The 23,913-nt window shown below is 35.3% G+C and overlaps 1 protein-coding gene across 1 annotated transcript in view; it reads right to left on the bottom strand.

Moving 5' to 3' along the window:
* The window catches only part of LOC149417704 (PAS domain-containing protein cky-1-like), a 207,912-nt gene that overhangs the window by 44,528 nt on the left and 139,471 nt on the right, over positions 1-23,913 (bottom strand). The window contains exon 6 of the mRNA XM_089640144.1: positions 2,795-2,979. Within this exon, the coding sequence (XP_089496270.1) occupies positions 2,795-2,979 (185 nt within the window). The remainder of the gene's footprint in view (positions 1-2,794; positions 2,980-23,913) is intronic.

The following is a 23,913-nucleotide window of genomic DNA, read 5'->3' as shown; positions in this document are numbered from 1 at the left end:
ACCGTGCCTTGAGGAATGCCAAATGTACTTGTTAATGGTGTACTAAAAGTTTGGTTCAATTTGACAATTTGAGGTCTCTCTGTTAAGTAGCTTTCTATCCATTAAAGATATTTGCCCTATTTTAAATAAACCATGTTTTATTAAATATTCAATTATATATTTTTTTAAATATACACACTCCCTCTAATATTCGAAATTATATATCTCCCTTTCAAACCATTTTCTTTTTCTTCCCAATAATTTACTTAAAACATTACTCTAGACATCGCTTTTTCCGCAGCAGAACGAGTGTGGTCACGGACGAGCAGGCCAGGAACACGAGCTCGTTGCGGCTGCATATCCAGTGGCAGAAAGGACAGGAAGTGACTGAGTGAGTGGTAAGTACTTACTTCTTGTCGATGTGTTTGATCTTCATGTCCATGGAGTGTATGGTGGTGAAGACGTTAGTGGCGCCCTGCACCACGCACTCCTTGGTCTCCGGCATGGCCACGGGCGAGCAGGCCGCCAGGAACACGGGCTCGTTGCGGCTGCACACCAAGTGGCAGGAAGGACTTAGTGAGTTGAAAGTACTTACTTCTTATCGATGTGTTTGATCTTCATGTCCATGGAGTGTATGGTGGTGAAGACGTTAGTGGCGCCCTGCACCACGCACTCCCTGGTCTCCGGCATGGCCACGGGCGAGCAGGCCGCCAGGAACACGGGCTCGTTGCGGCTGCACACCAAGTGGCAGGAAGGACTTAGTGAGTTGAAAGTACTTACTTCTTATCGATGTGTTTGATCTTCATGTCCATGGAGTGTATGGTGGTGAAGACGTTAGTGGCGCCCTGCACCACGCACTCCCTGGTCTCCGGCATGGCCATGGGCGAGCAGGCCGCCAGGAACACGGGCTCGTTGCGGCTGCACACCAAGTGGCAGGAAGGACTTAGTGAGTTGAAAGTACTTACTTCTTATCGATGTGTTTTATCTTCATGTCCATGGAGTGTATGGTGGTGAAGACGTTAGTGGCGCCCTGCACCACGCACTCCCTGGTCTGCGGCATGGCCACGGGCGAGCAGGCCGCCAGGAACACGGGCTCGTTGCGGCTGCACACCAAGTGGCAGGAAGGACTTAGTGAGTTGAAAGTACTTACTTCTTATCGATGTGTTTGATCTTCATGTCCATGGAGTGTATGGTGGTGAAGACGTTAGTGGCGCCCTGCACCACGCACTCCCTGGTCTCCGGAATGGCCACGGGCGAGCAGGCCGCCAGGAACACGGGCTCGTTGCGGCTGCACACCAAGTGGCAGGAAGGACTTAGTGAGTTGAAAGTACTTACTTCTTATCGATGTGTTTGATCTTCATGTCCATGGAGTGTATGGTGGTGAAGACGTTAGTGGCGCCCTGCACCACGCACTCCCTGGTCTCTGGTATGACCACGGGCGAGCAGGCCGCCAGGAACACGGGCTCGTTGTGGCTGCACACCAAGTGGCAGGAAGGACTTAGTGAGTTGAAAGTACTTACTTCTTATCGATGTGTTTGATCTTCATGTCCATAGAGTGTATGGTGGTGAAGACGTTAGTGGCGCCCTGCACCACGCACTCCTTGGTCTTCGGCATGGCCACGGGCGAGCAGGCAGCCAGGAACACGGGCTCGTTGCGGCTGCACACCAAGTGGCAGGAAGGACTTAGTGAGTGGAAAGTACTTACTTCTTATCGATGTGTTTGATCTTCATGTCCATGGAGTGTATGGTGGTGAAGACGTTAGTGGCGCCCTGCACCACGCACTCCCTGGTCTCCGGCATGGCCACGGGCGAGCAGGCCGCCAGGAACACGGGCTCGTTGCGGCTGCACACCAAGTGGCAGGAAGGACTTAGTGAGTTGAAAGTACTTACTTCTTATCGATGTGTTTTATCTTCATGTCCATGGAGTGTATGGTGGTGAAGACGTTAGTGGCGCCCTGCACCACGCACTCCCTGGTCTGCGGCATGGCCACGGGCGAGCAGGCCGCCAGGAACACGGGCTCGTTGCGGCTGCACACCAAGTGGCAGGAAGGACTTAGTGAGTTGAAAGTACTTACTTCTTATCGATGTGTTTGATCTTCATGTCCATGGAGTGTATGGTGGTGAAGACGTTAGTGGCGCCCTGCACCACGCACTCCCTGGTCTCCGGAATGGCCACGGGCGAGCAGGCCGCCAGGAACACGGGCTCGTTGCGGCTGCACACCAAGTGGCAGGAAGGACTTAGTGAGTTGAAAGTACTTACTTCTTATCGATGTGTTTGATCTTCATGTCCATGGAGTGTATGGTGGTGAAGACGTTAGTGGCGCCCTGCACCACGCACTCCCTGGTCTCCGGAATGGCCACGGGCGAGCAGGCCGCCAGGAACACGGGCTCGTTGCGGCTGCACACCAAGTGGCAGGAAGGACTTAGTGAGTTGAAAGTACTTACTTCTTATCGATGTGTTTGATCTTCATGTCCATGGAGTGTATGGTGGTGAAGACGTTAGTGGCGCCCTGCACCACGCACTCCCTGGTCTCTGGTATGACCACGGGCGAGCAGGCCGCCAGGAACACGGGCTCGTTGTGGCTGCACACCAAGTGGCAGGAAGGACTTAGTGAGTTGAAAGTACTTACTTCTTATCGATGTGTTTGATCTTCATGTCCATGGAGTGTATGGTGGTGAAGACGTTAGTGGCGCCCTGCACCACGCACTCCTTGGTCTCCGGCATGGCCACGGGCGAGCAGGCCGCCAGGAACACGGGCTCGTTGCGGCTGCACACCAAGTGGCAGGAAGGACTTAGTGAGTGGAAAGTACTTACTTCTTATCGATGTGTTTGATCTTCATGTCCATGGAGTGTATGGTGGTGAAGACGTTAGTGGCGCCCTGCACCACGCACTCCCTGGTCTCCGGCATGGCCACGGGCGAGCAGGCCGCCAGGAACACGGGCTCGTTGCGGCTGCACAGCGGCAGGAAGGACAGGAAATGTCCTCTAACTAGCACCACCTGACAAAAGATAAAACCGATAAGTAATTAAGCAAGACCTTATAGTTTTAGTATTTTTTGCATTCTTTCATAACCTATTAACACACAATCTACCATAAAAAATAAACTAAAGAACCAGTTATTTTTTTCCCAAGTGAAGACTTTAAAAAAAAGTATTTATCATTCCTTGTCACGAATAATTTTTCTTGTGCGCTTGATTCCTACCACTGTCAAAGACACTATCACAATGCCAATTCTATTTGCAAACTTTCTTCCGACAGGTTGGTACTATTATATTGAAAAGCTGCGAACGAGAAAGTTGAAAAAAACGCGACGATTTAAGATTTGAAAATGATCTTTACTTTACCATTGAAATGGTCACCATCTTGTTACGAAAACAAACGAATTAATACCCAGAGGAAAGCAAAAAAAGTCGGTTTAAGGCAAGACTTTGCTACGCTCAGTTAATGATAAAACGCGTGGGTTAACAGACTCACCCCCCCATCAAAACCCTAGTTTTCTTTCTCATCTTGGCATGACGAAGGTTAATGCAAGAAATTTTAATCCACCATAATACACAATTTAATACACCAACATACAAAAGTATGGAATAATTTTGATAGTCGAATGATATTCCAGAGAATCGAATGGGGACAAAAATTCGAAAAGTTGTTCAAAAATTAAAACCCATTTTTATGTATTAAAGTTTCCTTAAACATTCCTTAATGCTAGTTGAATGACACAACAAATATGATTTCAACGTTTGTCTTAAGCGTGCAATATTTAAGGCAGTAAGTAATAATAACATAATTAATGTTCTCGAGAAAACTCGTGAGCATAACACATTATGTGAAAAATGGGAATATAGATATCGCCAAAACCGATCTGCTTTTAATGGGATCAGGCACATTTAGCTTGTCATGAGGTCAATCCGATTAATAATCGCCTCGAACCAAATAACTTCAAAGCATTAAGAAAAATTAAGTAACAATAATTAATAAATTGTATTAAATACGCCAGCGGAAATTATTTTCTTTGCATTGTGGCTACACGATTAGTAATAATTATTTATTGAAGGCAATATTAACGATTCTTAAACGTAAATTTGAAACAGAAAAAGATACTAAATTATTATAAGCAATAATTAGTCGCCTGTAATTTCAATACAAATTGAAAATACCTCCCGAGTAAAAATAAATGCCGCCGACGGGAATTGAACCCGCGCCTTCTGATGTCCGGTCAGGTGCTCTGGACCACTGAGCCACGTCGGCTTATTTCCAACACGCCAAATAATTAAATATGTACTAGTACTTCAATCAACAATTACTGCTAATTATATTTTGTGTTTTGCGTAAAAACCTTGTCTTATAAACATTAGTTTAACATTAAAAAATAAGAAAAAGATGCTGTCACATCTATGAATTGAACCCAGCTTATAAATTCTTCTTGGCAGAAGGAATGAAGATCTGCAGAGTGGGCCAAAGTTAGTCATGATGCACCCATCCACATTGTAGTGCTGTTGTTACCCTGAAAATGTGCATTTTAATTTTTCTTATCTTTATAAAGATTTAAAGAATGATTGAACACTTAACAGCCTCTTTACCTCGATATAATAATTTTCATAAGGGTCCCATTGAGTCTACCTCGGAACTTAGAAGGTACCCACTACAAAAGGTTCACATGACCGCTTGGTCGCCATCGATTAGCATTAGCCTTCGACCCTATTCGGGGCGCTGACGTTTCATCAGTTTCAACATCGCGGGAGACCAGAGACCAGAGACCAGAGGAGATAAGACTTACAGACTATACCTACACGGTACTGTACACAGCATTAGGCCAGAACAATAGATCACCCGACCAACTTGAGAAATAACAGACTTGTCTTCGCTCTAGATTACAAAAGCTTACGCTTGACGCACATCCGACACGGGGAGCATTTGTTTAATCCTATGGCAATATTCATCAATAAAAACATTTTTTTAAATTCTTAAATTTTTTGCTATACGCTTTAATAATTCACAGCAAAAAGTATTTTCGAAATTGTTCACGTTCACGTGGAATGAGATCCATGAGGCGTTTGTGTGATATAACCATGTATGATCGTCTACGGAGAAAAATGAATATTGGTAATCCGGTTAAAGCGGGATTGCAGGCCGTTTCTTGTTAAACTTTTATTAAGTTCTTAATCTATCGGAACATGTGTTCATGCACCTGCATTTCTCTTGATAATATATAATGATATCATATGTAAGATGTAAGATATAATATATAAGGATATTTTTTGTAATACCTGCATCAACTATAAGGCTCCCCTGAGGTGATATCTCACAAAAGCGGCGCTATACAAATTGTTCAATAAATAAAGATATGAAATGCAACAATCTTAGGATTTTTATGAACACATGTTCCGACATCGTAATAATATATTGGTATTTTACGAAAAGTTTATCAAAAGACCTATCAATACATTCGTTAAGGGCCTGCAATCCCGTTTTAAACCGGATTACGAATAATTTGAAAGTATTAATAATAAATTTGCAATAAACATTTTTCTCCATCTGTGAAGAATGTTCATAATTGCAAAGGGTGCAAGACTGGTGTAAGTGTAATGAGTAACATTAAGAAAGGGATGCTTAGATAGTTTGGGCATGTAGACCGAATGAACGAAGAAAGGAGTGTAAGGAGAATATAAGACGCAAACGTAAATGGTAGAAGAAGTGGGGGACGCCCGAAAAAGACATGGCACGATCAAGTGAATCAGATACTTGATTCGGGCCATATCAAGAGTCAGAATAATAGAAGAATATGCATGAGATGCTCTCTGCATACCCCTGTGGGGAAATGGCGTTATGATTAGTTAGTCATTTTTTCCCCTTTCCAACTAATCTAGTAGTTCTGTGGCCAATACTATTAGGCCTAGTCCAAAAAAGTAGGTGTCTAATTTTCTCTAATTTAAAGCAGTAAAAGATTTCTAGGAAGGTATTTAAATATCTACCTATTTAATTTTAAACCACATAGCATGTTTTTAGGTAAAAAATTATCAAATTTTATTTGTTTAAAAATATGATAAAATAAAAAAGTGGTACTACGAATTAATTCAATCACAATAAACATCCAGAACTTAAATCATTACGATACGTAATGCTGCGTATATACTTGCGAACTGAACTACGAATCACGGGAAAGGAATAAACCACCCGCATAGCGAGCTATCCGATTCAACATTCCATTGTCATATTTAGAATTTCTGATCTAATTGAAATTAAAATGACTGGGTCGCTATTGAAAAACTACACCACCGTATCATAAATTGATGACTCTTGTTTCGGCGGAAGATAAAAATCCCAGGAAACAATGGTGAGGACCGTTGACTATTTCTGCTTTCGTGTTCCTCTTTTCACTAGGTATATTTTACAAAAAAAACTATGCAGCGCTTAGAGAAAGTATCGCAAACTCCTTACCCAGATCAATTCCTAAATGTGAAATATCTGAAATCGGTCAGGAAACGAGTCGAAAACTATGAAAAAACTAATAAAATTCAAATAATTTTATTTACATTTATAATTCCGAACAGTGGTAATATTTGCATGTGTGATTTTTTTGATAATTCAGTGGAATCAGATTGAATCGACTCCCTACCTGTATGAACTGATTTGTTTATGAAAAAACCCAAAATTTTTCTCCTCCCTTATTTCTTCAGTTCAAAAAATTTACATAAATCAGTAAACATCACTATTAACGCCAATAATAGATATCCTTTTCTGCATTGAATTAGCATTTCATATATAAAAATATATATTTATTTACGTTTCTGTTAAAAGTTAATAAACTCACATAATTTATGGTCACTAAGCGATATTGGGAGAAAAACGGTATTTTATACAAGTATCTTGAATTTCCCGCAGTTCTCACTGATATCCAAAATCGTGGATCCCTGTAACAGTATGCATTTAGAGTCAGCAAGCATCATCTGATGAATTATTGAACAGACATCCATTGGTCCATATTGCGCGCTGCACTTGCGTTCTGTGTTCTGGGTAATTTCCACTGCTGCCTGCGGGTACTAGGTATATTAGAGGACGATAACAGGTGCTTATTAAACTGTATCGAGTAAGAATCGATTTTATATGTGACGAACAAGGCCGACTACAGTACAGGCCTGGGCGCGCGACATATTTAGAAATCAAAATAGTGTAATCATGGTGAAAAGCTTATAGAAAAACTACTAACCGATTATAGTAGTGTTGAGCAAGTTTGAAGCATGTCACAAACTCGATAACTTCAGCAGTTACTCTGTTGGCCACACCATATTTTATGGCAAAAGATTCCGGCTTTTAAAATGCGGACTTAGTTAGTGCTTGTATATAATAAACGTAGTGAATATTTTATACATTTGTATGTACAAACCTTATTAATAGAGACCGACATTTCACGGCCATATGATTTCCAGGATATGTATTTAGCTTCACATTTACGTTATTACACATCACCTTAATAGAACACTTATTAAATTCACGCGGCAACAGTCAATTAAAATATAATATGTCCGAAATAATTGAATTTGAGCTTATTTGGTTTTTAATTAGTTAGTCTTTATGTATATTTATATTGTTTCGGAGTTCCAAGGCCAATCTTATTTTGAGTGTCGTTCTACGACTCCTGAAGTATTTATTTTGTTATTGGTAATTTTATCACCAAGAAAAGTTGGAGAATCGTACGACATTCGAGTTAAGGAATGCATTAACGACAAGTGTTTCCAATATGTAAATGTAACATCTCAATACGAGTAGTGGTATAGTATAGTAGTATACTCGTAGTATAGTAGTATAGTAGTATGTGCCGGTATGTTTTGCTATTACAATCAGCTTCATTTACATTTCATAAATAAATTCAGACTCCGGACTCACAAGTCTTTTTATTTTGCATCGGGGTTTGTCCCGAAGTGATCGGCTTTCAAATACAGTGACTTGATTCTGAGAGGTTATGCAAAAACATATTTTGAAATATTCCTACCAAAGCCGGGAAGAGATTCTGACTCTCCTTAAAAAGGAGTGATTTTATTTTTTCATTTACTTGGGATTTATTACACTCTCAAAAATATAGGCGATTTTAGTAGTATGTAGATTCTTAACAGTGGCGGTCTGTGACATTTCAGTGAGCTAGAGTGGTAAGATTGAAAAAATCAATCCGTGAAAGACAAAGTTTTTTTTCACCGCAGTACTTGTATTTTTTTGGTGAGACTGATAATTTAACCTTAAATAAACTTAGTTTTTTTTCTATCTGGGTATGTTGCGATTCCCGAAACTGAACGAATCCTGAAAATTTTTATACTAAAATAAATTAAAAAAATATTGCTGCAACTACATCAATAATGTAATATTTTTCGATCGTAGTACTCTAACTTAACAAAAAAGCACTGACAGCCACTGGCACCCACGACTAAGGACGGTTTGTTTCACAGAATTTGAACCATTCATCAGATTTAAAAGTAGATTTTCAAGTTCTGTGAAGGTTCTATTCATGTTATGTTTTTATTCCAGTTAGTGCAGAACTTTATTAGAACATTCATAGAAATTAAAAATTAACTATGAAATTAGGTAATTTTTCAAATTCTGTGAAACAACCCGTCCTTAGTTTTTTAAGATTTTGAAAGTAGTTAATTATTTAGTCTTAGTTAAGTTACTTTACCCATTTTCGACCCGTATGCATTATTATTTAATTAAATAGTTAGCATAATTGCCTTCCGAGCAGTTGATCGGGGTTCAATTCTCGGCCGTGGATTTTATGAAATTTTAAAATTAAATTGTATATTTTTTTTTTTTTCACTTTTATTAATTTAATATGTATATTTTTTAATTTTCTGTGTTTATTTCACGGGTCAATGATAATTGATTTTTTAATTTATATTGAAAAGCATTTACTTTTTTTACATATTATCATAACATTTTCATTAGACAAGCAAATGAAAAATTAAAAAAAAAACATGAAATAGTGATGTACACAAATTGTTTTGGACGAGTTTTTGAAGTACAACCTTTTCATCGCAAAGTTAATAGTTTCAAACTTAGACTTTTGTATTCTGCTCAATGTAATTAGTTACTAGAAAAAGTTTTATCTAAGTTTAATACGAGATTTGAAGAAGCAAGCCTATTTAATAAATAAAAATTTCAAAGAATATTATTTTACCTCATTTTTTATAATGTAGGCCTCTCTGGGTGCTTTACTCGTGCTGAAGCCCCTTCGAAACCTTTTTCTTCCCTTCTCCTACTTCATTCAATCATTTATTTAAGAATCACTTGAAAGATATATCATAAAAAGTTGAAAATTTGTACAACGGTAAAATCAACCACACTCATACGAAAGCTACTAAATCTTAATATTGCCACAAACCAAAAAATATTTTTTATGAATTCGTGAGGTGTTAATTTTTCACACAAGCAACACTGTATTATTATTATTTGTGTTCCTGATTTGTAAATGCTTTGATTTATTACCTGTTTAACATCTTGTTAGGCAGGATTACTTGTCCTGTTCAAATATTGCCGAAAGTCAGCGCAGAAGCTAAATTAATTAACAGGACTATAAAAAACCATGATAAATTATATATACCCACTTTGTGTTATCAGGTAAGAATGTGAAATTCACCATGTAAAATAAGAGAAAAATACGTTAAAATGTTTGGGTGGTCGAATTAAGAACTCATTAAGTATGTATAAAGGAACCCAGCGTTATAACAATGCCTACGGTGAAACGATAGAAGGAAACATACCCACTTGTTGCAACAACCAATTGCATGCCTTGCTTCTGAGAGTTCAAAATAAACATGTTTCCTCATGTACAAGTTTAATATATGACAATGTGGCGTCTTGTCAGTGATTAATTGATCTTAAAGCTCATTTTGATCTCAATCCTTATACACTAGAGCGAAAAAGATGTGCGATTTTCTCATTTCTTAAATTTTCGTATGTTAAAGTTTGTTGCTTCATAAAAAACAGAGGGGTTAAGAAGATGTAAAAGAAAACATATCGTGTTTCGGAAACGGTCTAAGGTAAAAATTTGAAAAATAATTCGTTCAAAATTTGTTGCTGCACGGAGAAAAATGAATATTGCTAATTTATTAAGAATCTTTTCAAATTATTGGTTATCCAGTTAACAGGTTTCCTGATAAACTTTTAGTGAATTTCGAATACATTATCACGATGTCGGAACACGTGTTAATTATTAGTCAAGGGACTGCAATCCCGTTTCTAACGGGATTTTTTTCACAAATTATTTTTTTTTTGGTCGGCAGACAATATCCATTGAGTTAAACTGTTAATTTACAATAAACAAATTTTTTGAGGTATTCCCTTCTGTGTGTTCATAGTCGATATGAAAATAATAAGAAGCACTTTGTACAGTGAGATACTCATATGTGACATCCATACAAAGTAATTGATGAATTGACTGATGAGAGATTATTGGTAATTCATTATCATAATTTGACTTTGAGATGTAATGACCACACAAGAAAGCCAACCGTCAAAACTAGTGGAACAATGGTCTGTCCAATATTTGAAGATTTTGAGGCGAATATTAATTCTCCGAGTGATCCGAGACAGTCTCAGTACCGCCCTGGTGAAAGACAACCATTCGGAATCGAAACGTTACTTAAAATGAGTTATCATGTCATGTTGTACTTCCCCCTTCTTTATTTAAACAGCGTTACTGTTTCCATCATCGGGGCAGATGTGTAGATTGATTTATGTGTGTATAAGTGATACCGTATTGCGTGCGTTAATATTCTTAGTACCGGTATATCAGTATAATATAACGTGAAATTAATGTGGTTTTCGGCGTTTAGTTTTGGTGTAACCGTATACCAAGAACCAAGCATTGTTTGAAATACTACGTTTTAATAGTCATGTACTTTCCAGCATTCAAATTCCTCATTTCCTTTACCTTATAAACTTCCACCACTCGATCGCTACATAGGCGAATTGGGGAAATTTAATTTAATTATTTAAAATAATAATTTGATTAGTTTTGTTTAAAAGTAATTTGCTTAAGATCGTGTTAAATTTAGACTTTAATGGGAATTTAGTACGTAATTGAGTGACGGCAAAATACTACATATTTTCAAGTGCTGCTTAATATCACTAAAACAAAAACAAAAATTGTAAATGAAAAAGCAGAAAATTAAAACCCACAAAACAATTTATTTCACAAAACTTTCATTGTTAGTACATTCTTAAATGACACTTGTAAAAAATTGTATTCCTAGAAATGTATTCTAAACAGATTTGAAAGAAAGTTGTTGTTGCCAAATAACATAAGACCTTCCGATTATTTGGCCTCAAAGAGATTAATTAAATTATTTAGGGGGAAAATTAACTTACTTCTAGAAGACCATATTTTAACTATACTTTTGGTAAGATCTTCTGCGCTAAATGGTAGTAAACCACAATGTTAATCTGGATGGAAAATATAAAAGTTATTATCGGAATTCCCGTTTTTGGTGATTCGGCCTTCGGCTTTTCTAGATTCGATCAAATAAAATAATCAAACAATCCTATTTCTTTCTCACTGAATAATTCCGAAGGTCTTAACTTAAAACTATTTCGATTGTTTAAAAATGTTCTATCAAACCGGCTATCAACTATCAATCATAGTCAATTTATATATACTAACGACTCACTTGAATCAACAATACAATAATGGACCCAACTTATGTTGTAATAGCATGACTTCGGAAAATTACAGCTGCCATTTGTAATGGAATTATATTATTTATCGTACCGACTTTAAGTTCTCATAATATTTTATTTGTGCGTTTGACAATATGCTACAAATCTACAAAGATGAAGAATGAATTCTCCAAATAAGGATGGCTCACAATAACAAACAATCAACCTTGTTGGAATTCGTAACACTGCCTCGGTTGGTCCATGGGAAAATTGTTCTCAGTGAATGGAAGATCCGGTAAAGCCTTACTGTGCAAGGCTACATCCACAAATACCATACAGTCTGTAAAGCTGTAGATTAGTCATGGAAATAGCTCAGAGTATAAGTTAAGCCTCTTACGTTCACGTTAGGATTAATAATTAAATTAGATCATTAAGACACGTAATAAGTGTAATTAGGTAATTGGAACATGTGAGCAAGTGTATTACGCAATTGTTTTTATTCTTCTGATTCACCTGAATGATGCTGCATTTGCATGTTGTAACAAAATCGTGTTAATTTAATATATTGTAGTATTAATTTGCTATTATGGTGTTTAATTTTAAATAGATCATATTCAGTATGAAACATTTCCTGTGATAAATAGTTTGATACCTTTTTTTATACCGATTCGCATGATGAAACTACGTCTGGACTAGGGACAAATATGATTTTTTTTTTGATTACACGATTATTATTTTTATACTTAAGATTTCATACAGATAGTTACCGTCATAGAAGAAATAATATTTTGGGACGGTACTAAATAGTAAAAAATCGCACCTTGAACCAAGCCATAGACCACATCACAAAGCATCAAGAATTCAGCATATATTTACCCCACAGCATAAAAAAAAATTAGAACATAAATACAGTACTAGATTCACGCGCAATGACGGGTTAATAGTTCCGAAATTTAATAATAAATACGGACAGAAAACGTTTGAATACAACATACCGAAGATATTTAATTTATTACCTTACACTATAAAGCAATAATGAATAAGCTTAAATATATGGTGAAAAATCGGCTATCGGAAAAAATTTTTACTTTAATATGTATGAAAATTTGTATGAAAAAATGTTGATTCTGTAGATATAAGACGTAAATTATAACTTATAAAAATGTATATGTAAATAAACGTTAAGCACCTGTTGACAAGCCAATTCAATTGGCTTAGCAGGACTTGTTTGTTGATATGTATTAACAACTTCTTCTTCTTTATGTGAAGTATCAGGTCCCCCCGACGTTGGCGATCACTCTTGAAAATGTCTCTTTGTCTTGCGCTGCCCGGAATAGCTCCTCCACACTTCTAATGCCGGTCCACTCTCGTATATTTCGCAGCCAAGACATTTGTCTCCTACCAGGCCCTCTGCGACCCTCTATCTTGCCTTTCAATATTAACTGGAGCAAGTGATACTTCTCCCCTCGAAGTACATGACCCAGATATGAAATTTTCCTGATTTTTATTAATCTAAGCAGTTCTCTCTCTGCTCTAGCCCGCCTGAGAATTTCTGTGTTAATTTAATTTAACAACTAATTATTTAAAAAAATCTGTCATTTGCCTTTTACTTTTTCGTTAACAAATCATCAATAATACATGCAAAATTTACAATACTAAACAGTAATACCTATACTTTCTCAATCTGTCTTTATATAATTTATATGTAAAAATCTATAACATAATTCAAATTCAAAAAAATATTTATTGCACAAAAAGAGTACAAATGGTATAGCTTATAGGTTACATCATATTTTTTCCAGCTAACCCAACAAATATACATTATATTACATAACCCAACAATTCCACGTTAAAAAATGAATGTAAATAAAAAAAACAGAGGTATTGAATTTATGTACCTTATGAACCTTGTAGCGTGTTTATGTGTTAAGTTTTTTTGTGGGAACTTTTCAGGAGATGATCGTACTAACAGGCATAATTCCATTATATATATATATGTCCGTCACTGTCAGAAGTTTAAGATTTTTTAAAAATGGTTACATGAATCCCGGTGATCAGAGTTTACAATACATTGAGAATAATATATAAAAATTTATATTATATGATTTAATATTAAAAATTTAATTTATATTTATTATGAGTGTCTCGGTGTAGTTTGTTGTATAAAAAATTCACAGTTTTATTTCAAGATTTCTAAAAACTACTCCACCCCCTTAAAGCAGAATTTTGATACTTCTTGGAGAATTTTTGAACATTTAACGTTCAAATTAAGAGGAAAATTCTTGTCTACAAATGATTTCTAAAAACTCTGTAAAAAGCTCTTGCAAAGCTAGCTAGACTTTATCACTATTTAAAATATGAAACAGAATGAACATGCAACATTTCCACATAATATAATCACATAAAACGACTACAGACGACATATATAAGAAAATATTATCAAATAAGGTCCGCCAACTGTACAAACATTGATACCAAAATAGAATACGTCTTTTTTTATCCCAAATCCATATGAAATATGGATTAAATACGAAAAAAGCATAAATAAAACGTCTATTCTTTTCATGCCGGATCGAAAGCTTGCTATTTATACTGACTTCTACAATAATTTTATACTTACAGAAAGGTGAATACTTTTCTGTGAATGTTACTATAAAGTGCAAAACCTCTTTCACGGTGAGGGGTTTAATTCACAGTCGTCATTAAATCATTTTTGTATGAACACCTAATGATAATGCTTTTTTTTCTTCTTTTTCCTACGAAACGAAACGGTGAACTTTCATGGAATTTCGCTGTGCTTCCAAATTATTTTAAATATGCCATATATTTATTATTTTTGAAGCTGTATTAACAATAAATAGATAAAATTATCTTTGAGATGTTTCTAAATAATATAATTTTAATATTAAATATGTGAATGCAACCTAAATTTTTGACTAATATTTTTGAAAGAATTCGATATTTAGAGAACACATTCCTCTAAGGCAGGGAATTAATAAGGAAATTGCCACTTAATTTTTTAAGCCGTTTATACAATTAAAAAAATATTAATATTTTTTTTAACTTTCAACTGCCAACGAAAAACTCCCGCCAATTTGTAATAATCCAAATATTACAAATTATCAAATTACAAATATCCTTTGACAATTTTTTTTTATTTTATCCATGAAATCACGTATAAATATTTTAGACAAAATATGAAGGGTTAATATCCTTTTCAAAAGAAGAACAAATCAAATATCTCCACATCGATAAATAATACTTTTATAATGTATGGACGCCCCGGTAAGATCTGTCAATCAGAGGCTCTAATGAAATATGATATTGTGGCTTGAAATGTCCTTATAAGACTTGAGGGGTTAACCAAAATGAATGGAATACCAGCTATTGAAAGCAGTGCGCTCTGAACTAAATGTGTGCTCAGAACGACACTTCATTGGCGCTAGAATCTGGAACATATTTCTACTAGCAATGGTTTATTACTGTTTTGCTAACTACTAACTACCGAACGGTGATAATAAAACTTCGGATGGTGTGTTGCTATGGCCACTAGGAACACATTTAATGGAGCTAAAGAAGTCTACAATTCATTTAAAATGTTTATTTCACAGTCAATAAGTGCGGATACGAAGTGGATTGGATTCTGAATTTGACGAATGTGTTTAAAGGCACTTTGAAAGGATGGGACGAATTTCAATAAAAGTTTAGGTTTTGAATGGTGCGATACTGGAAGAATTTTATGTTCTGGAACGAGGTGTAAACTCACATCATTTTAATATTTATCCATATACTTCTTTTGAACTCGCGTCAAAATAGTCAAAAACTTAAAATTACGTCAAATGAAGTCAAAACACATAAAAAATCTTCAGAAGGCGTTAAAAAACGTCAAAAACGTTTGAAAATGGACAAGTTTTCGAATAAAACACAAACATTCCTGGGTTACGAATAACCTGATGACAATATTTGAAAATCTCCTACTACCACCACAGTAAGCAGAAAATGTTACTTGTGTGGTGATGGAGGACTTAGCCAGCCAAGGTCTAATCCTGGGTGGGACCCAAACACGATGCCAATTCGACTACTGACCGGTAAATAATATCGAAGTAATAAATAAATTCGTCAGGTAACGCCAAAGAACTACGTCGTGGCCGACTAGAGTACAGGCCTGGGAGAGTGAAAGCCAAATTACGACGTCGGTGCTGTCGCTAAGTAAATTTCACATTTTAAAATCTTGAATTGCGATGGGTTGCCTAGGTATTACGAAAGTTCATCCATATAGATAAATTAAACTCTAAATAACCTTCTGTATACAAGATGTTTCCCCGAATTCTAAATAATCTCCAGCTTGTGAATGGCCTGCAGTCCTGCGATACCTACTTCTAGGCTCTGAGTTCTCAGGCAAGTTAGCTCCGCTCATATTTATGTAAATCAACACAACCGTTTATACAATACAGGCACAGCGCTGCCCTCAGTCAGTGACTGCAGATTACCACAGATGGATAAAGCCAGAGGATACTCAAATGGCAAAACTGTATAATATCACATAGTATTTGCAATCGTTATATTCATCTTTTCCTGGTATACTTATTTTATACCGGGTAAAATGAATTTATATATAGATGCTTTTGCTGACGTCTGAAACAGAAGACTACCGTATCCAATCTAGATTAAAACTGAGCGAGCTTGCGTATTTGTCTTGGCGAGTAGTAAAAGACTAATAACCTACCACGAAGACTATTGAAGTTTTAGTCCACAATTTTATTTTCTTATCGGTTTGTTTTTCAAGGTAGGCGTTTTTGTGGACTGCACGCCACTGATATATAATATACTTGTGACATGTTTCAGAGTGGTAGATACTCCCACTATCGCTCTTGTAAAAGACCACCATTTAGAAACGAAACGTTGCTTTAAATGATTTTAGCTGTGTTTGATAACTATATCTGAATAACCATTATTTTCCTACTTTCCTCTTCTCCATATTCTTCATTATTAGCCTCAAAATATACCCCAATTGGGATGCCATAGTCTCACTGACTCCGATTTGCAGGATACAGTTGGGAATCTTGTGCGGCATTAACATAAAAAATATGTTTGCAATTAACATAAACATAAGTAAGTAGAAATAGTAGGACGTAAGAGGCACTTATTAGTAGTACTGTAGTGTGAATTAACTATTTAATAAGAATCATATTAGTATTTCTTCTTTACATAGCAACTTATTTCATGGCATCGTTTTAAGTTCTTATTTATAAGAAAACTAATCAACACTTAGTTCTAACCACCCTTATTGTCCAAAAAACCAGTTCTTTAGGGATAACTTAAAACTTAATTTCAAATATAGACTTAGAGATGTAAAATGATAGGTGGGGCTAGAAGGGAGGTAAAAAGGGGGCGTAAACTATGATTGTGACAAATGAAATTGATAATATTTAAACACTTTTTTTTCTATTTTCTAAAATGAAAAGTTTATATAAATGGATACTATGGTCCAGGGGTAAGACTCTCCACTAGCAAGCCGAAAGTCGCGGGTTCAAATCTAGAAGTAAAATTTACTATATTAATCTATGTTATTTCACAATTTATTAATTTAAAAAATATATAGTGTACTCACTAGAAGATATTCTTACTATCGCCCTGGTGTAAGACTATCATTCAGAATTGAAACATTGCTTGAAATATCTTTAGCTGTGTTTGGTGACCAGATCAGAATAGCCAGGTACACTCTCTTCACATCTCCATCCCCTCCCCACTACCTTTAGCTTCACAACATACCCCAATTGGGATGCTATAGTCTCACTGGCTCCAGACATTCACATAAAAAAGTAAACTTCGATATATTTATTGTTTTTGTGTTAAATTTATAGAACTCCTTTTAATTTTTTTTTAATTTAATTAAAATCAAATTTAATAATATAATTATTAAGTTCTCTACAAACTGGACAGTTTGAAAATGGCCTTGAAAGCCGAAACAGCTGTAACAATAACAAAAACCAAAAAATATTTACAGAACTTAATAATTATAGTATTAAATTTGATTTTAATTAAATTAAAAAATAAATAAATAAATAAAAATAAAACTTCGATATACTATTACTGTACACTTCATATGCTCCTTTATCATATTTTCAAATTTTCTCGATTTTTTTCCCATATAAAAAGTTATATATAATTTACTAAATACAGTTACAATATACTAAATAAGTTTGATTGTTGAAAAACATTATTTTCCTCCATTTTTTCTCATATTTTTGTACAGGATATATATATGACCCAAGAAACTAATTTTTATACTTATCTCATATAGTCTATCAATCATTGGACGACAGTTTTTAAGAAAATGGATGGTAAAACAAGTTTATACTTGATGAGTATGAAATAAGTGTTAAATGATTATCTCGGTATTGTATAATTGCCTAGGCATTAATTGATTACCTAGGTATTAAATTATTACCAAGGCATTAAATGATTACCTAGGTATTAAATGATTACCTAGGTGTTAAATAATGTTAAGGTAATTTTTTTATTGTATTTAAAGGGCGAAAAAACGAAAATTATTTTTTTCTTCCCCGACATTATTAAAACTCCATCGTTGCCTAGATTTATCCAGTTAGCATATTGGATATAGTTGGTTTCATGCAATATCATATAATTTGGAAAATAATGATATTTTAACACACATTTGCTTCGACTCTTTGTTTCAGAGTCTTTGGAAGTCGGGAACGGAAAGAAAGTGGATGAAATTTCAGTGACGATGTTCGGTTGGTATCCATGTTAAATTATTCTGCTTTGACTAAATTCTAATCTTAACAAAAAGTGCTAAAGCCTCCAAAACTCTCTGGAAAACTTGTTTTTTATTAAAGGTTATAAGGATTTTTTGTCATTCAAAAATTCGTCAATGGAGTTCAAATATTTGAAGGGAAGATGTTTTACATTTTTTTTTAATGTGAGTACCGCCCAGGAGTCCCAACTCCATCTCCAGCCGTCTGAAGACTATGGCATCCCCAAGGTATGTTGTGAGATTGAAAAAAGTGGGAGGGGATGGAGAGGAGAGAGGAGAGAGGAGAGAGGAGAGAGGAGAGAGGAGAGAGGAGAGAGTAGAGAGGAGAGAGGAGAGAGGAGAGAGGAGAGAGGAGAGAGGAGAGAGGAGAGAGGAGAGAGGAGAGAGGAAGGTGGGGAAGTACCCATCTATTCAGGGATGGTCATGTGGCTAAAGCCGTTTTAAGAAATGTTTCAATTATGAATGAAGATCTTTCACAAGAGCATTACAGAAACTGTCTACCACTCTGGAGCTTGCCGCAAATATAGTAATTATTTTAGATTAATAAATTGCGAAATTTATTACAAGATAATACATTATAAAATGATAATAATGTATTATTCCCAATGAGTTTATAAAACTCATTTCGGGAAAGACAACATTAGAAAGGACAAGGCAAATAAATAAAATACATTAAAATAAATAAACACAGATGTTATTATGGAGTACCAGAGAAAGATTGTGTTAGTCATTAACGAAACTACTAAGAAAATATCTTTTAAGAGCTTTTGTCAATGTTTTTTTGTTATTTGCCGGAAGTTTTAAATTACTAGGTAATGCGTTATATTGTTTATGTGCAATGTATTGTAAGGAGTTAATTCCAAATTTGGTCGTGTAAGTAGATGACGATAAATGTATTTGATTTTGTGATCGTGTTTTGTGCTGGTACAAAATACGATAGCACAATACAAATAGCACAAACAAATAGCACAAACTCATCAAATAAAATTCACGCCGGGATATGAACCCACAACCTCCGGATTCGTTGCAAAGGATCGTAACCATCAACCACAGATGCCCTCCTAAACAAGAGATTTGGCATAACAGACTACCAGATATATCGATTCTAGAACCATTTAGACTTGTTCAATAATCCTATGAAATAATGACAGCATTTTTTACAGTTAGCAGTCGCCATAGATGGATATATGAGATTAACTTAAGAATTGTTTAATGATGATTGTTTGTTATGGATGGGAGAGTGGGAATAAAAACACCATGTTTAAGTCGATTCCTAATGTAGGCTATAAAATTTCTTTACAAAAGTACTCAAGAATTAGCTTTAATTTAGTTGGAAATAATAATTTGAGAACCACGTACATAATTCACATTGAGTATGCATCGAACAATACCTACCATAACATAGTTTGAAGCCCTGAACTTTTCTACGGCTACCACCTCTAGCGATGAGAATAAATTTGCATCAATTTTGAATTCCAATATCTGAAATCGCATTGAGAGGTAGCTGGTACGCCAGTAACGTAGATACAATGTAAGCATCTACTCGTATTGCGAATTGTGTCGATCTCTTGCGCTTTAGTAGCCTGGGTTTGTTGCTTATCCGACCTAAGATGTCTCTTGACATGTAGTCAATTTAATATACCTACATAAATAATGTAAAGTGATAAAGCCTATTTAAGTTAACTGAAAATTTTATTTTTCTTGGACATGCGAATTCGATTCATGCCGTCAACTTGGCATACATCAGTGTGGTTCTGAAAAAAGCAATAAAAAGTAAATTATTTTCTACCGTCAACAATTACAAACGTTAAAATCTTGCCCCGGCAGGGGAGATCAAAAACATGTTCAACCTTTCATGAGATAAAATATTTCCACCTCAACGATTAGATAATTCATTAGCATATTGTTTGAGCACATGTCGAAAGCGTACTGATACACCTGTAGCTTAAAAATCACCTTCAATCTATCACGCTTCACTTATATGTAATGCACTGACTTCAAATAAAATTACAAAAGTCATCGTACCGTTGGACGATAAAAATAGGTGAGAATTTTTTTTTAAATTTTTTATTCACAGAAAAGAATTTGGCACTGGTGATCAATGATTATGATGTACAGAGAAAAGGGAGTATGCTGATTTATTAAAAATCTCTTTAAATTATTGGAATTCCGGTTTAAAATGGGACTGCAGGCCGTTTCCTGATAAACTTTTAGTAAATTCGTAATGATATGTTGTGACCAAACATTGTCATTTTTCATTCATCATTTAATTCATTAATGGCCTGCAATATCGTTTCTAACCGGATAACGAATAATTTGAAGAGATTCGTAATAATATCAGTAAGTTTTCTCAGTGTGTAAGTGCCGATGATTAAAACATAAAGTTTTACTTGTGAAAATCAATAATTAAATATGAATTTATGTTAAAAAAAATTTAAGTATGCCACCAAATATCGAACTTTTGACCTTGCATGGAATCTTTGTCAAACTTACAAAAAATACTGTTCAACTACGTCATACATTTCATTGAACTAGATAAGAATCATTGAAGTGTTGGTTATGTTATAAATAATACTAAAGTGCTAATTTTAAAATCAAAGTTTGCCAATAATAGATAAACAATTATTCTGTCGTCACAGTCATGCGACTGCATTCCGAAATGATAATAATAACTTATAACAAAATATGTACATGTTTACCTAGTATTTGTACGGAGCGAGTTTGATCATGATGATTTCTGTAAATATCATGCATATTCCGCTTGAAAATATAACATATTATAATATGTCAGCAGTCTGTGATGACGAATTGCGAAGATAGCTGCATCGTACATCAAATGCCTATATCTACATGACATAATATTACCTATATTAAATGACTTAAATATGCTAATTTTCGTAGACGTTCCGTAATAATATTTTAAATGCTGCTTGTGCTAGTAAAAAATACGTGTGATGATAGATTTTCGCATACCCAGTACGATTTAAGAAATCTTAAAAAAAACATAGTTTTTGTGGAGCTAAATTCCCTAAACGTACGTACTTTTCTTTTCTACGATTGCCAAGACAGACTAGACATTCACTGCCAGGAGCTATTGTTACCATTAAAATAACATATGATTGGTTCGTTCATGATATTGATTTGCACTGAACCGGTTAAGAAGTCAGTTCTGTCGTAAGTAAATTTAACTATTATAATAGTGTAATCACTCTGTTTATTCAGGAGTAAAATTATTAACAACTATTGCCATTCTGTCGTTTCTCGATGGCACTGACTTGATCACGTGACATTTAACAATCAGTTACGCGTCGGCCTTGCATGATTGCTAATCGAAAAAAAAATATAGCCCCTTTTATATCAATTAATCAATCAAATAATTTTATATAAATTCTAAGGAGACCTGTCACTAATTCTTAAACTGTTGTTAAGTCCTAATTAATTGAAAGGCGAAAAAAATTAAGGGTTTTCCTGCATTTCATCAGTTCTCGTACCACAAGAGAAGAAACAATCATATCTAACTAATTAACCATCATACCGGTTCTCCACAGAGTAGGCAGAGAGAACGGACCGCCAACCAACTCGGTCTTGGCAAACACTTCGTGCCACATTCACATTAAAAAATCATATTATTTAAAATATTAAAAAAGTGAATACCGCACAAGAGTCCCAACAGGCCCCAACCATCTGGGGACAAAGGCATTCCCAATTGAGGTATGTTGTGAGGTAATGGACGGTCATCATAAAAAAAATAATTGATTGTTTCTCGATTTATTTTTTGTCATTATTTCGTCTCACAGCGTGGCTGATTGTCTCATTGGCGTCGCTTCTCCACCGCAGCGGCGAGTCCCTGAAAGCTGTCGATAGCGCGTGATTTATGTCGATATTCCTCGGTGTCAGCGTCATTGTTAGCGCGGTGTGAGGACTTCATTATGTAAATGGCCACCGCGGTGCCGCACGGCCCGGCAGGCTACACCCTATGTGGACCAAACGTCGTGAAACTAAATATGTAGCAACTTCAATCCAGCTAACACTGAGATGGTTAAAAATACATGTTAAAACAAATATTATACTTAATTTACAGGATGGGAAATAAGTAATGACCCGGTTTTGAGAAGGTATAAAGAAAACTTATTGTGATTTATATATAATATCTATTTTTATTAACTTTTAAAGAACACTTCAGCAAGATGGCGGCCTTTAGCAGCAACACACTTGTACACATCTGAAGTTTTTGGCTGATTTTCTTGCAGCAACAAATTGCAACACTCGATTGAAGAAACTAATCTTGGAGATCTTAGGTTTCAACAAGATGGGGATCATACAGCTCGAATTTCTATGGCTAAATTGAGACAAATTTTCTCTGCTCGACTTGTGTCTCTGATGCGTGACTTGATGGCCAGATCTAAGCATGTGCGAATTTTTTCTGTGAGGTTATTTGAGGGAGAAAGTTTTCAATCATCGCCCCCATACCAAAGAAGAGCTAAAAACCCGAATTATCGAGGAAACATCCACCATACCCCTTGGAAAATATAAAATATCAGCCCTATAGAAATGTTCATCCGAGACACTATCTAGGTTACAAATAAATTCCTTTGAAATATGATGTCGAAAATAATGACGTAAAATAAAGTTCCAATGACCAAGTGGTTAGAGGCGTGTTAATTCGTGAATCATCCCATGTTGTAAATAATTTTCCCATATTTTAAGAAGTAAATATTTATTGATCTTGTCCGATTAAGCTTCGGACATGATAATACGTGTTTGAGGATTTTAGTTGGAATTTCCATAGTTTCCAGTGTGAAGTGTTAGCTGTGCTGTCAATAAGATAAATCTGTATTGATTATTACTGTCATCATAAGTTACATTTCCCAATAGCTTTATTTTGAAATTAACCAGTGCTATCACAAAACCGTAGAGAATGGAGATTAAGTTTGATTTGTTTAGTGATTAAATTATTATCACATGAAATAAAATTATTAGATCAACCACTGAGTGAGTGATTAGAGGCGTTGCACTGGTTTTAAGACAGAGATTCTGGTTCGGATTCGATCCTAGTTGAGACCGTTACCTTCTCATTTTTCTATGTCTTGTTCTGTTTAATGTTTCATTTAGATTTGCCAGTATTATCTACTACTTCAATGATTGAATTATTGTTTTCAATGATAAACTAATGTTTATAAGACAAGGTTTTAATGCAGGATAACACATTATTAAAAACTATAATTATTTACCTGAAAAACCCATATATATATTGAGAAAAATCTTCCGAGAAAAAATAAATACCCCCGACGGGAATTGAGCCCACAGCCCGTACCGGAACTATTATTTTTCATTAAAATAATATAGAATTTAGCACTAACAAACCCTTTCCTACAAAAATAAAGATAATTGTTTTAATATGTATGTAATAATCATTAATTGTTGAATGAAAAAGACTACTACGTATTGAAATATTTAGCGGGTTTATAATAAATAGACGTAGCTTAATGGTTAGAGCAGCATGGTTAGAAG

Source organism: Hesperophylax consimilis, chromosome 15, assembly GCF_061612785.1.
Source record: "Hesperophylax consimilis isolate HC1 chromosome 15, BYU_Hcon_1.0, whole genome shotgun sequence".
Lineage (NCBI taxonomy): Eukaryota > Metazoa > Arthropoda > Insecta > Trichoptera > Limnephilidae > Hesperophylax > Hesperophylax consimilis.
This window is presented reverse-complemented; position numbering and strand designations above follow the sequence as displayed.